Source organism: Balaenoptera ricei, chromosome 2 (genome assembly GCF_028023285.1).
Source record: "Balaenoptera ricei isolate mBalRic1 chromosome 2, mBalRic1.hap2, whole genome shotgun sequence".
Taxonomy (NCBI): domain Eukaryota; kingdom Metazoa; phylum Chordata; class Mammalia; order Artiodactyla; family Balaenopteridae; genus Balaenoptera; species Balaenoptera ricei.
In genome coordinates this window covers 133,761,672-133,776,804 of record NC_082640.1, presented here as the reverse complement: position 1 = coordinate 133,776,804, position 15,133 = coordinate 133,761,672, and the positions used below count along the sequence as shown (strand labels likewise).

General features: G+C 36.6%; 2 protein-coding genes across 7 annotated transcripts in view; one reads left to right on the top strand and one right to left on the bottom strand.

The window, feature by feature from the left end:
* The window catches only part of MIS18BP1 (MIS18 binding protein 1), a 59,437-nt gene extending 56,886 nt beyond the window's left edge, over positions 1 to 2,551 (top strand). For both annotated transcript variants that reach the window (XM_059914169.1, XM_059914168.1), the window contains exons 14-15: positions 2,083 to 2,137; positions 2,325 to 2,551. In XM_059914169.1, coding sequence (XP_059770152.1) covers positions 2,083 to 2,137; positions 2,325 to 2,428 — 159 coding nt within the window. In that variant the 3' untranslated portion in view covers positions 2,429 to 2,551. The remainder of the gene's footprint in view (positions 1 to 2,082; positions 2,138 to 2,324) is intronic.
* The window catches only part of FANCM (FA complementation group M), an 84,551-nt gene that overhangs the window by 24,116 nt on the left and 45,302 nt on the right, over positions 1 to 15,133 (bottom strand). For 2 of the 5 annotated variants that reach the window (XM_059914163.1, XM_059914165.1), the window contains exons 19-24: positions 14,625 to 14,731; positions 12,032 to 12,595; positions 8,335 to 8,710; positions 6,437 to 6,728; positions 5,507 to 5,622; positions 4,604 to 4,733 (exon numbers count right to left, since the gene is read on the bottom strand). In XM_059914163.1, coding sequence (XP_059770146.1) covers positions 4,675 to 4,733; positions 5,507 to 5,622; positions 6,437 to 6,728; positions 8,335 to 8,710; positions 12,032 to 12,595; positions 14,625 to 14,731 — 1,514 coding nt within the window. In that variant the 3' untranslated portion in view covers positions 4,604 to 4,674. Of the gene's footprint in view, positions 1 to 4,603; positions 4,734 to 5,353; positions 5,623 to 6,436; positions 6,729 to 8,334; positions 8,711 to 12,031; positions 12,596 to 14,624; positions 14,732 to 15,133 lie in introns of those variants that run through there. The other 3 variants (XM_059914166.1, XM_059914167.1, XM_059914164.1) reach the window with 2 other exon arrangements.

The following is a 15,133-nucleotide window of genomic DNA, read 5'->3' as shown; positions in this document are numbered from 1 at the left end:
GTTTATAGTTTCTTTTTACAGTAATCTTCATTTCTATCAATAGCCCTTCTTAATTCCTTCAGTATTTTCATTATTTCCTTTTTGAACTCAGTGTCTATTAGACTGAAGAGGTCTGTTTTGTTGTTTGTTCTTTCAGGAGAATTCTCTTGATCTTTTAATTGGGAGTGGTTCCACTACTTCTTCATTTTACTTTTATTTCTCTGACTCTGTGAGCTTAGGAGAAATATTTATTTACTGTGGCCTTGAAGGGCTGTTTTTATGTGGGAGCATCCCTGTGTAGCCTGCATGAGTCTAATATTTTTGGTGCATGGGCTGTTTCTAGTAGGGATGCCTGCTGCATTTTCCTTCAGTGTGTGCTGGCCGGTGTCCCTCTCATAGGGGGTATGACTCGTGTGGTGACCAGAGCCTGCACTGGATATTGAGCAGGGCCTCTTCTTTGCTCTCTGGTTGTCACAGCCCTGTTGGGGGCAGCATCTGCTCCCCAGTTGTTGGAGTAGAAGCCCCTAGATCCATTTCTGAGCTGCAGTGTGAGGTAGGTGAAACTGGAGCTCTCCCGCTGAGGGAAGAGCCACTGAGTATTCCATTGCTCGAGCTGTCCACTGGGGAGTACGCTCTGTGTGTCACCTGTGCAAGCCCACAAAGTACATGGTCACTGGAACTGCCCTTGGCCCCGCCTCCACCGTGGGAATGCAGGTAGTCAGCTGTGGTGTCCCTCAGACACTGTTCACAAAGCCGCCAGCGCAGATCCACTAAAGTTAGGTACCAGGACCGCAGCAGTCACGTACCTGGACCCACCATGGGAGCTATGGAAGCAGCCCAGACCCCAGCCCTGCCTCTGCGTGCAGTCACACACAAAGCCTACAGCTGCGAGGCTAGTCCCATCCCAGACACAGGAGCACCCATTGTCCTGCTCCCAGAGCCCAAGAAAGAGGCTGCTATGGCAGGCCCTGCCCCTCTCTTCCTTCATGCACCCCACCCCTTAGCAACAGTGCTTTGCTTCTGTGGCAGCCTGGGCTTCTTCCACATACACCCTCGGTTGCGGCCCTATAACTACTCTCCAGCCCCTTCAGGCTGTCTCCGTGCAGCCAACCCCAGTACTCTCCCCAAGTGTGTCCTCTGAAGCCCAAGTTTCAGCACCCAGTCATTCCATTGTTCCCCCCCCAACACACACACACACACACACACCCCCAACAGGCGACCATCTCGGCCTGGGGATTCTCTGTCTGTTCTGCCTGCCACCTGCTGGCTGCTGTGCTCTCTTCCAAGCCTGTGAAGCTCCCTTTCTGTCCCAGCTGATCTTCCCACCAGTTAAGGGGTTTCCCAGGGTGCGGGAACGTTTCCCCTTTTCCAGCTCCCTCCCAGCGCCGCAGGTCTCATCCCAATTCCTTTTTCTTTCATCCTACTGGGTTATATGGAGATATTTCTTGCACTTCTGGGTGTCTGATATCTTTTGTCAGTGTTCAGTAAGCTATCCTGAGAAAACTGCTCCCCGTGTAGATGTATTTTTGATGTATTTGTGGGAAGAAGTGAGTTTCATGTCCTTCTATTCCCCCATCTTGGTTCCTCCTCTTGATCATGATGATACTGGTTTATCTCATTGAATGATTTTTGAGGGCTAAATGTTGTAATCATGTTTTGACTCATTTCACAGGAAAAAATACATTTCCATGGCAATCTATGAACACTAGTTTGTATATCAAAAGTTTCTTTCAATAATACTTATCCTTAGTACAGTGGGTATACTCTGTCATATTTTCTTTTCTATTCTATTCATTTTCAGTTTTTAAAGATAGCCATGGCCAGTTTAAAAAGCACTGATGTATATATAAGCATGCATTATATACTTAAAACTTGCCATATAAATTACTATTTTAGCCAAGAATTTAAAGTACAGAGAATTCAAATTTTGCTAGTGTAATGGAATAAGTACTCAGTAGATTTTGGCAACTTTCAGAGGCTATCCTTTAACCACTGTAGCATTAGTTTGTAATGTTTTATTGGGATAAAGCATGCTGAATTTTGTCTACATATGAAGCAGGCTTCAAAGGAGGCATCACTTAGCTAATATGAACTCTCTTGTAGATTGAAAGTGATTTTTCAACTCCACCATCAAGAAGAAAAACCCCATTTAACAAAGGTAATATACTTATATCGTTCTTTTGTAGCTCTGTTCTATTATAGGGTAGTCTCTTTATTAACATAGTATTAAAATTAATTGCTCACAAGTGGGCAGATCTACCAATTGGTTTCCTGTTGTTATTTTCAATTTCATTGAAATTGTTTTTAGAAATATATTAATCTTTTTATTAAACGTCTCTTTACAGAATTAGCAGAAAACTCTGGTATTGGAAAACTTTTCACTAATGCTATGGAGTCTTTAGAGGAAGAAGAGAAAGACTCTTATTTTTCGAACTCTGATTCTGCATAGTAAAAATGAGAATATTTCCAGGATGTTTATCAAGAAGCAGTGTATTTGTATCTTCATTTGAAGGATGTATATTTTTTTTATAATGTAGCTTCATATGATATTGCAGACTCTTTTTCAAAGGTTTCATGTGTTATATGTATAGATGTCTCTCATAAGCATCTTAGTCTGTTTACTTTAAGAAAATCATGTTCCATACAGATTTTTTTTTAGAAGCATTCAAGAAAATGTTGCTATATCCTTAAGGGGAGAGGTGGGGGAGAATTAAAAAATAGATTGTATTGGTAGCTACTGAGTTCATGAAGACTTTAGGTTACCAGTTGTCACCACTTGGTATAAAAGCCAGAGTTGATCTAATGTTTCAGTTATCAGTACATGTTGTTTAAACCATTTGACAAGCTTTCTCCTGATTGATTGTTTTTCTTAAAACTTGTGATTGGCACATCCATGAAACCTATGTAAATTTAATTTACTGCTTTTTCAGTATTTTTATTAGGTAGAATAAGAGAACAGATTTTGTTGTATTCTTAAGCAGACATGGCGTAAATTTGGTCTCAATATTTAAAAGACTGGATTAGACATTCAGGTTATAGCTCTTCTATTGTAAGGAGTCAAGTTACTATGTCATGTCATAGTAAACACTGTTTTCCTTTCAGACAGCTTCTTTAGAAATAAACTTTTAGCATATTATGCCATTATGCTTTAAAATTTGACATAGAATTTTTTTCTCTCTGGTTATAGTACATATTTACCCACTCTTTCTCTCCAGGTAGGTTGTTCAAATAAAGTAAATTTGCTTTTATAATATTTATGTTTTGGTTGGTTTTTCTAATTACTGGATCATAGAAAAAATGCATTTTGTTTGTTAATGGTTCAGTTAATTTCCTTGAAAAATACCAGAACTGTTAGAAAAAATACATTTTCTTGTTTCTTAAGAATTTAGTCAGTAATAATCAGCAGCTAAAGAACTACAGGATTTGTAGAAACACAAGATTTAAGAAGAATAGTGCAAGCAAACAGATCACTCTCCTTTAAACTAAACTACCATGATTGATAGTTTCTGCCACAGAGATTTTTGATAGATGAAGGATGAAACAAATGAAAGGGTTATTTTAGAGTAGCTCTAAAAAATTCTGTTGTAGAACTCTTAAGTTGCCAATATTTGGTGTAATACCATGCTGCTTGATGTTAATGGACAGTGTTTTAAGAATTAGAAGGTATTCACAACATTGTAAATCAACTATACGCCAATAAAAATTTTTTTAAAAAAGAATTAGAAGGTAGTTAAATTCTGTAATACGAAACAAAAAGATAACTTTTGAAATAGCATATACTTGAGACAAACCACAACGTACCCCCACTCCCCATATTCCATGTGTCCTATCAAAACTATTGTATCCCACCTTCCAGGTACCTGGTTATTCCCGTTTCTTTCCATTGGGTCATTAGATAAACTAGTAAGGTTTAAGGTAACCTCCAAAGGAGACTTAAAAGTGGAAAAGAAAGACTTGAAGGGCTCAAAGACGACAGACAATAAGATGGATCAATAAACGGTAGGGTCGATAGTTAAGTGCAACCTCTGAAGAGTATAGAAAGAGGCTGTTGCAGCTTAAATATGGATAGAGGTCTCTACACAGCAAGCATAAATAAATGAAATCCTCTAGGTTATGTCCCTCAAACCATATCAATTTATGAAATATTTTGTCTGTTGGGTGAACACACAGAATCTGAGGACATTGGTGTCTGCATGAGATGTGCTGCAAGGAGGTCACCAGTCCAGGGCAACGTGAGGTTGTTGAGGGACTGCATGCTTCTGGTGTGCAGCCAGGGCACAGAGCTCCACCAGATGTCCCTACCCAATGCACCAGTGACACCATGTAACAGGAGTGAGTAGCAGCAAAAAAACAGCACACTGGAACCAGAAAAAGAAGCCCCTTTCCTCCTACTTGACAAAGCTTAAATCATGCTCACTAGGGAGAAATGCTCAAAAAGGCCAGTCCATTATAATGGAGCGAGATACTGAAGGATGAATTTGAACCTGAGACAGAACAAATTGAGAACTGCACATGAGCCAATAATTTATAGAACTTCTTTTCTCTCTGGCTTTGACAGAATTATTAAACAGCAGAAATAAGAGATTAACTGCTTTAGAAGAATTCAGAATTTATACTATCCCAAAGGAGCTAAGTTCACAATCAGAGCAACTTTTTTAGTGAAAGAAAACTGTATCTAGTTCCTGGGTTCTTGTTCTAGATTTCCCAGTCTAAACTTGAGGAAGTCACTTGTTTCTGGGCCTCACGTTTATCATCTGATAAGAAAGGAAAGAGAAAAGCAATTTGAATTAGATCAGCTTTGAAGTCCATGCCAAGTCTAAGTGAAACCCTCTGCTGTGAGGTTGGTTCAACTACCCAACAATTAGTAGCATAACAGACACAATGTTATGGGTCACAATGAAAGTCCACATTCCATAGCTCATTTATACTGAAATTTTCCAACTCCAAGATATCACTTCTTTGAATATGGTACTTCAACCAAAAAAAAAGTATAGATTAGAGTTCATACTACTAGGATTAGACTGTTACTAGGATTCAGTTAAATTTTCTACATTCCTAGTTACTGGGGCATTATCTCACAATACACCTACCACCCACATCTATTCAATATAGTTTATATATGAGAAAAATTGTTTATGACCATTAAGCTGGCAGCAGACACATCAACCTATAATGCTAACAAATGACAATGATAGCACTATAATCTTTGGGAAAATTCTAAAATATATCTTTCACTCTAGCTTTTACTTAATAGTACCTTCAATAAGCTTTTTCAATAAAAAAGTTTCATTATCTAACCAAAATGATTATTAAACATCAGATGTTTTCTTTTTTAATAATTATATATTCTATATAAATAAAAATGTACACAGTGTAAAATAATAGATATGGAAATATTCTCTTATTTATATATTTTAAACTGATAATCACAAACCACAGCAATGATTATTGAAGTGCACTTAGTACTGTGAGGGTTCTTTGATAACCCACCCTGAGCAGTCTGATCATGCATCAGATTTAAAACTACCTTGGTTAAGATCATTTGGCAACATTTGCATGTCAAATATATAGTGAATATATCTATAGATCTCCTCAGCTTTTTGATGAGTTACTTGTGCATACATGGAGATTTCCCGAGGTGAGCTGAAAAATAAACAAAAACATTATACTAAAACTTCTGACTTATAAAATTCAATATTCTTGCTTAAAGAATACCAAACATGAAATCCTTTAAGAAAATCATTTTTTCCCAAGTTTTCTACATTCAGTTGATTATGTCTTAGCATTAGTTTAAATAAAACAAAAGCCTATTCCCTATATTTAAAATCATTTATAATAATAATTTCAACATCTTAATTGAGCCTTTAGTTTAACCTATTTTCTAAAGCCTTCGTTTGATTTTCAAGCAATATAATCATTAAAGCCTACTAAAATTTTCATCTTGAATATTTTTCTAGTTACAGAACCAGCCCAGAAATGTGAGACTGCAAGATCAAATTAAGTTCTGTCTGTCTCCCTCCCCACAGGGCTCTAAGCTACTCAAAGACAATGCCTACGTTTTTTTTTCCTTCCATTAATGTCCTCAGCTTAATGCAGTGACTGATACATGTTGACAAGCAAAGTCTTTACTGAATGAAAGAATCTAACAGGCACTATACCTCTTTATTTTTAAAAATATTAAAATTCCTATGAAATACCTTTAAGGATGATTTTAAAGTAACCATTTAAAAATATTAAATCAGGGACTTCCGTGGTGGTGCAGTGAACAGAACTCCGTGCTCCCAATGCAGGGGGCCCGGGTTCGATCCCTGGTCAGGGAACTAGATCCCACATGCATGCCACAACTAAGAGTTTGCATACCACAACTAAGGAGCCCACGTGCTGCAACTAAGGAGCCCCCCTGCCACAACTAAGACCCTGCGCAACCAAATAAATAAATAAATATTAAAACACATACCTATTTGTCATCTTTTTCACAGATGAAAACTGGTGACACATATTCAGTGCAGTTATATAACTTATATTGGGAATACTTAGATAAAATTGAAGTGCCTCACATTTATTACTGTTCACCACTGTTGAAACATGAATACCAACATTCTTTCTTTCTTCCACTAAAGACAATTCCTTTAGCAAATCTGCAGTTTCTTCTTGGCAGGAACTGAAAAGAATTCGGATTCCAGCACCAGTTAAGGTAGTCAGCAGGCTGTCATAGCTCTTTGTTCTCCTAAACATCCTGGATGTGTCTCCTAAATATTTTACATTTAGGAAAATGCAAACCTTAGTAAGTTACAGTAAGTAGGACCATTAATACTATATATTATTAAAATCCCAAGATCTACATCATTAAGCAAACTAGTGCCACATTATGCTAATGAGAAACCCTACTGCTAAAAATTTAAAGTGATTCTCAAATAGAAAATAAGGAGAACTGTCTTTATGAGTGTCTTAAATTGGAATCTACAGAAGAAGGTGAGTAGGCAGGGGAGAGTTTATATTCCTAGATAATTCATTCCTAAAGGCCAAGACCATATTACTTATCTCTAAAATTCATAATGGTAGCATTGCCGAAGGGTTCATTACGTATTACTTCTAACTGATATAAAATTATCTTATGTATTTATTCCAAGAGTAACTCAATACCCTGCATACCCATTATAATAACTTTAACTCCTGCCTATTAATTTACTTCCCTACTTTTCCCATTCATTTTCTTTCCATGTTCTACCTACATCCTTTTTTTGGCATTCTTCCTTAAGCCAAAAAAAAGATGTTTTTCCATAACTTTTGCCACATTACTTTCCTTTTTATTCCAAATCTATTTCCTTTATAAAGGATATGTTGGTAAAGAGTAAAGTATAGAATTTTAACACTAGAAAGACCCAAAAGATCACTTAATCTAAAGCCCTCACTTGTCAAATTAAAAAAGAAAAAAAAATTTGGGTTACTGAAAGACGGAATGACTTATCCAAGGTCACATGGTTCAGTAGTGACAGTGGTGATGAAAAGGTACGTTGCTCAAATTGAACCAGTGTTTTATGTAAACTACATTATTTTCTTTTACATAATGACAATAATCCTTGAATTCTTCCATAGTGGCTTTCAGCTGCATGATTTCACTTAATCCTCATAACACCCCGGGATGAGTAGGAAAAGTATATTATTAACTCCTCAGAGGGAGTGATTTGTCAATGCAATGTCACATAGCTATAGAGACACCAGAACTCAGTGCATCTTCTGATCCCATATCCTATGATCTTTTCACTATTCTCAGGGGCTCCCCGTACAATTAAACATTACCCATAAAAATGCCCTAACTGAAGCTCCAAGCCTGCATTTTTTAATACATCCTAAGCATCCATTTTAGTGACCCATTGAGAACGCAACATATTCAAACTTAAACACCTCTTTGTCCCTCAAATCTGCTGTTTCTCTGATATGCATAATTTCAATGAACAGCACCACTACCTAACTGCCCAGTAATCAAGAGATTGGTCAGCTCAATAGTAATTCTTGATTGCTCCCACTTACTCCTGCTACCTCCTGATTTCACTTACCTCCTGATTCCTCCTTTCCCCCACTGCTGCCTTATTTAGGGCCCCTCACCCTTTCTGGGGCTCCCAGAAAAAGACTTATGATTGGTTCACTTGCCTTCAATTTCTCACCCTTCGATTCTCACAAGCTGCATTTAAACACAATGACTAATGAAAAACATTATGGCATTATATAAATATGAAATGACATTCATGAGTCAGTTATTTAAATTTTAAGAGCTTCCCACATCCTGACAGGATAATGAACCAAATAATAGGTTCCTTTACAGCCTTATAAACAAAACCATTTAAAAATACAAACCTGTTTTTTCTCTGTCCTTTTCCACAATCACACATATTCTTTCAAACATGCTCTGTAGGTACTGGATCTGGTCAATGAGCTTGTTCTTATTGATACTATTTAACATCTCAGATTGAGACCTCCTTTCCACCACCATGCGGTTACTCACAATATAATCACAACCATTAAGAGGACAAACCTCTACCTGTAAGCCATGAACTGCTCTTAGGGAAGAAATTACTTCTGAACCAGAAGTGATTTCACGACTATCTACAAGAATACAAGTTCTTTGGCCTTCCTGTGGAAGTCTACGAGAAGCATGTGTGCCAGCCAAGTGTGGTCGTGAGTTGGAACAGTATGCCACTGAAGTGCCAGAATCCTCCAGAGCACTAGTATCCTGAAAAGCAGAAAACATCAATCACGATCAGTTATATATATGTTAGCACCATAAACTTCTAACACCTAGGCTGATTTTTCTTATTGATACTTTTTTTTCTTCCTTCAACATCAGCAAAGTGACTATGTAGATGAAGGACCAAGCTACCACTTAACACCTCGTAGGATGGCTAGAATTTTTTAAAAAGGAAAATGTGTTGATGAGAATGTGAAAAAACTGGAATGTGCATTGCTGGTGGGCATGAAAAATGGTGAGGCCACTGTGGGGAGAGTTCTCAAAGTTAAAGAGTTACCATATGGCCCAGGAATTCCACTCCTAGGTAACATACCCATAATAATTGAAACCAGAGACTCAGATACTTGTATGCCAATGTTGATTAATTTTGGAAAATCCTCAGCCATTGCTTGTTCAACTATATCTTCTACTTGCTCTCTTTTCTCCTTAATTCCAATTACGTGTATCTTAGAATACTGCATACAGTCCCACAGCTCTTGAATGCTCCATTCTGTTTTTTCACTCTTTCTTTATATTTCTGATTGGGTAATTTTATTGACCTAGCTTTAAGTTTGTTGGTTCTTTCCACGGCTGCATTGAGTCTACTGATGGGCCTATTGCAGACATTCTTCATCTTTTTTACCATGTTTTCCATTTCTAGCATTTCCACTTTATTGTTCTTTATATATTCCATTTCTTGGATGATATTCCCTTTCTGTTCATGCATGTTTGTTTGACTTTTCCACTAGAGCCTTTAACATGTTAATCATGGTTATTCTAAATTCCCTGTCTGATAGTTCCAATGTCTGGGTCATATCTGAGTCTGGTTCTTGAGAATGTGTTTTTTTCTTCCTTCTATGTATCTTGTAACCTTTGGATGAAAGCCAAACATCTTGTGTAGGAGAGTAGTGACTGAGGTAAATATGAGCTCTACCAAAGTACAGAAATAGCTTTGGACCCATGACAAAACATCACAAAGTCCTTTCAAACTGAGCTGAGGTCTGGGCTTGTTTGCCAGTTTCTAAATATTCTCTTAGTTTTAAGTTTTCTTTGTAAACCTGTGTCTCAGAGAGTTTTTCTCCCCATACTCTTGTCCCTCTCTCAGCAGTAGATTGCTTTTATTTCTCACTTACTGCTTGCTAGCCTGGTGGAGGGAGTGCTAGGAGTGTGGGGACAGGCGGGGGGAGGGGGGTTTCTATTGTCCTGGTTCAGCCTGTCTTGGGCAGGACTTGTGTCCCTGGATCTAAGAGATGGGAACTTCTCAATGATCCTCCCCCACTCCCTGCCCCAAATGGTTAGAGATCTCTAATGCTCTAGGCCCAAGATGTTTTCCTGCCCCTTTCTCAGATGTAGAGCATTTCTCTCTTATTCCTTTCCTCCATCTGCAAAGGGTCTTCACCTAAGCCCTGAAGCCTGTAGGGTTTGCTGTTCTTCCCCCAGTAGTTTAATGCTTTTTGTTCCATAGGGGAAATAGGGGAGAAGGAACTAGATGGGGTTTGGTGCCTTTTCCACAGTAGCTTCTGGTCACTTCCCCAAGGCCTGCACTGGGAAGGAGGTTTTCTCTGATTCTCAATCTTTCCTGTGAACACCTGATGACTCTGTGGAAAAGAGCCCACAAGTGGTTGTGAATTACCCTTCTCTCTGCAACTCCCAGGGGTTCTAAACGCTCATGCTATCCCGTTGCCTTTTGCAATTCATTAACGTTTTAGCTGAATTCTTCTTACCAGATTATACAGTGCCCAGTGACTGTCCCAAATCAGCAAGTCTCTCCTTGGAGGCACTTGTCTCCTTAAATATCAGGCTAATTGGCTGTCCTGCAACCTCAGATCCAAATAAACATGATTTTGTAGATTATCTGGCTTTTTTTGCTGTTGTTACAAGGATGGGAGCAATGCTCTTTCCAGCTTTCTGTATTCTAAGCTAAAGAGGAAGTCCTAATCACTCAGAATAATCTTTAAAATATATGTAATATTCAATTTTTTAAGAAAAGGAATAAATGTAATGAAGGAAGAAATGAACACTAAAGAACCAAAAGAAAATATTGTAAATACTTAGTTATCTTGGAGTACAAAATGGCCTTTTTAAACATGACACTGATGTCAGAAACTATAAAGAAAAAAATTGGAAATGTATAAAAAAGTTAAATTTTCCTGTGGCAAAACCCACTATTAAACAAAACAAAGGCAAATGACAAACAAGGAATACTGTCTGCAATACACATGACAAAATAAATATTAACATTTTTAGTATCTAACAGTTTTTGACAGGATATTTAGTCTATTTTCTGTCTTCTCAAATTTATCGCAAATTCCTTCCCCTCCTAATTTGAAGAAGAATCATACTATATGTATAGTATTAGATAGTAGAAGAAAAGTTAAAACACATTTCTGTTAAAACTCTATTTATCCTTTTTCACAGTCCTCAAAATATTACTAGCCTATATCTATTTTTTTTAGTTACAGCATGGCAAAGTAGAAATGTAGAGAGTGCTTACTGGTTTTGAAAGTACTGTGCAAGTATTACCTACCCTGACCCTTGGGATTACTATCTTTCTAATACAGCTGAGAATACCGAGGCTCAGGGAAATTAGGTACTTTGCTGTTCTCCAATCTATTTATAAGACTTAATCTAGTCAATTTTATCTAATTATGCCTTCCAGAAATAACTTTGTGCAAAAAAAGCCTGGAGATAATTTACAACTAGAAATAGCAATTTGAGGGCCATTGTGTGGACACTGGAGCATGTTGCTAAGGTGGAATGGGCTGAAACACCTGGAATAAAAGAGAAATCTAAGTCTAGGTCTAGGGATTCCTATTACTATGCCTTTAACCCCTATTTTAGCAAAACTACTGCAACTAGGAACTCTTAAAAACTGAATATGATTTTAGGGATTACTTCAGCAATAGTAACCATTCCGGAAGGAAAGAAATTCAAAGGAAGGAAATCAGGTGGTACCCCTAAACTCCTCTCCCCAATAAGTAGATGAGAGTTACATACCAGAAGCCTTCAGAGGGGGAAAGAAAAGTTAATCTGGGGAAACTAGTTCTGAGCTTTAATTTCTGTTAATTTTACCTTGTAGGAAGCCCATTTCCTATAACCTTTTTATAAAATTAGCAGGTTGCCTTACAGAAAACTATTAACACATTTTAAAAATAAGCATCCTACAAATCAGCTATAAAATTTAGTGTGCTGGTTTCTTGTCTGAGAATTTTATCACTTGCTAATTTTTCTTTGACCTAGTTATTTAACACAAAAGAAAGGAAAACAAAAAAAAAAAAACCTTTCGGTAAACATTCGAAGGCTTTTTTACTCTAATCTGATTCATACCTTCAACTGAATTGGAAATTTTCTACAGTCTTTCTGTGAATCAACAGTAGTGAATGATGATGAGGTAGATTCAATTTTAGTACGGCTCTGAGGTTTGAAGTCTGAGACATCAGAAACTGTAACCTTTAAATTAAGTGGTGTGTGTTGTCTCTGGTTTGGCGACTGATTAACAACTGGATTAGAGTGGTCCCTGGACTGTAATGAAGACCCAGAAGGCACTAAATTCAAACAGTGGCTTTGTTGTTCACTCTTGGTAACTGCACTTGGATTAATCACAGTGCTGGATTCCTGTTTATCATTTACATCGTTTTCCTCCTCACTTGAATCATCTGGTAAAATAATTCTGAATAATTTTTTTTTTGAAGATGCACAGTTTTGCCTCATCTTCATTTGTTTTAGCTTTACTGCACGTCGGGTTTTATATTTTTTGCTCCTACTTGCAAAGCAATCTTCAGTTATTAAGTTAAAATCAACACAGACTTCTTCACTTGATTGGCTTTTGCAAGACTCCTCTTCATCAACACAAAAACTGTCTTCTAAATAGGTTTCATCTTGCTCAGGAATCTACAATACAAATACAAAAGAAGAATATTATAAATTTCATAAAATCAGCATGTTCTAACATATTCTTTTAAGTTCATATCTTTCTGAATATTTATTTCACTTACTTTATTAAGTCAGTCACTTGCTCACTAACATATATTGAGCATATTCTTTTTTTTCTTCCAGTTTTATTGAGATATAATTGACATACAACACTGTATAAGTCTAAGGTGTACAGCAAGATGATTTGACTTATTACGTCATGAAATAAGTTTAGTGAACATCCATCATCTCATACAGATACAAAATTAAAGCAATAGAAAAAAAATTTCTTCCTTGTGGTGAGAGCTCTTAGGATTTACTCTCTTGACAATTTTCATATTTAACCTACAGCAGTGTTAATTATGTTTATCATGTTGTACATTACATCCCAAGTACTTATTTATCTTATAACTGGAAGTTTGTACATTTTGACTACCTTCATCCAATTCTCCTTCCCCCTACACCACTCCCCTGCCTCTGGTAACCATAAATTTGGCCTCTTTTTGTTTGAGTGAGTTTGGGTTTTTTTGAAGTATAATTAACCTACAATACAATGTTAGTTCCTGTTACATAACATACATTTCAAAATGATCACCAGGATAAGTCTAGTTACAATCTGTACAAAGATATTACATAGTTATTGACTGTATTCCCCACACTGTACATTTTATACCTATGACATTTATCTTGCAACTAGAAATTTGTACCTCTTAATCTCCCTCACCTATTTCTCTCCTCCCCCAACTCCCCACTGGCAACCACCTGTTTGTTCTGTGTCTATGATTGTTTCTTTTTTATGTTGGTTCATTTGTTTTTCAGATTCCACATATAAGTGAAATCATACAGTATTTGTCTTTCTCTGTCTGACTTCTTTCACTTAACGTAATGCCTGCCCTCTAGGTCCATCCATGTTGTCACAAATGGCAAAATTTCATTCTTTTCTATGGCTGAGTAATATTCCATTTTATATATATACCACATCTTCTTTCTGATTATATTCTTTATGGAAGAAAATAGGGAGTTTGGGAATAAAAAAAGAATGATTTACCCTCTAGAAATTTACAGTCTAGTGCAAGTAGCCAGAAAAATAAACAGTAATTTATAAACAATGTGATAAATGCTATATAATAAACACAATGAAAGTACAGAGATAAGAATGACCATATTTCCAAGGTGAATATGGCAATTTATAAATAAATAAGGCTAATATGAAATTGTTATCCATAAATGAAAAATAATCTATAATTTTTAGGATATACCATTTTTATGAAAAAATTAATTTTCAAGAGAAATATGACAACATAGAAGAATTAAAATTTTAACTAGTAGATGATAAAGTTCTATTCACTTCCTTTAAGTATTCTCCTAATTGGAAAACAATTTAAGAGTATATTCTAATTAGCTCAAGTTAACAAAAGGATAATTTGATCAAATTAGGACTAAAAGGGATTTTTTTTTTAAACATCTTTATTGAAGTATAATTGCCTTACAATGGTGTGTTAGCTTCTGCTTTATAACAAAGTGAATCAGTTATACACATACAATATGTTCCCATATCTCTTCCCTCTTGCATCTCCCTCCCTCCCACCCTCCCCATCCCACCCCTCTAGGTGGTCACAAAGCACCGAGCTGATCTCCCTGTGCTATGTGGCTGCTTCCCACTAGCTATCTATTTTACATTTGGTAGTGTATATATATCCATGACACTCTCTTACCCTGTCACATCTCACCCCACCCCCTCCCCATATCCTCAAGTCCATTCTCTAGTAGGTCTGTGTCTTTATTCCCGTCTTGCCACTAGGTTCTTCATGAAAGGGTTCTTCAGAACCCTTTAGGTTCTAAAAGGGATTTTGAGAATTCATTTAGCCCACCTTCCTTACTCAGGGCAGAAATTACTGCAAATAGTTCTGATGGTCCAATTTTAGAAACAAAATGAAGGCTTCACTAACAGGAATATATTTCAACACCACCACCAGAAAATTCTCCACTATATTTCTATAGTTCATACCTGTGAGAAAATGTTTACGTTGTTATGTTTCTTATGGACCATTTTGTACTGATTGTTCATCAGTGGACTTCGCACAGATTTCATGTAAATAGCTCTCATTTCAGTATCTGTGTAGAGATAAAAAAAAATTTCAAATAGCAAAATTATTTAAATGAAAACTAACGAAGTATTTAACTTTGACCTATCCCAAATTCACATGATTCAAAACTTGTGGAATTATTTTACACAGAAGATACTTAATAGATATTGAAACATGTCTAAAAACAATTATTCAAAAATGCAAAGTTAGGAGTTTTGCCTTTGACAGACCATCTAGTTGGGTGATCATGGACAATTTATTTAAGCTCTCTGCCTTAGCTATCTCTCTCCTCTGATAACGAAGATTAGGAGAGTGCCTTTTCATGAAAAATAAATGTACACAAAGACCTTAGAACTGTATCTGATTTATAGAAAGCAGTCTATAAAACTAAAACATAAAATATCCAGGCAAAAAAACCCTATACTTAAAA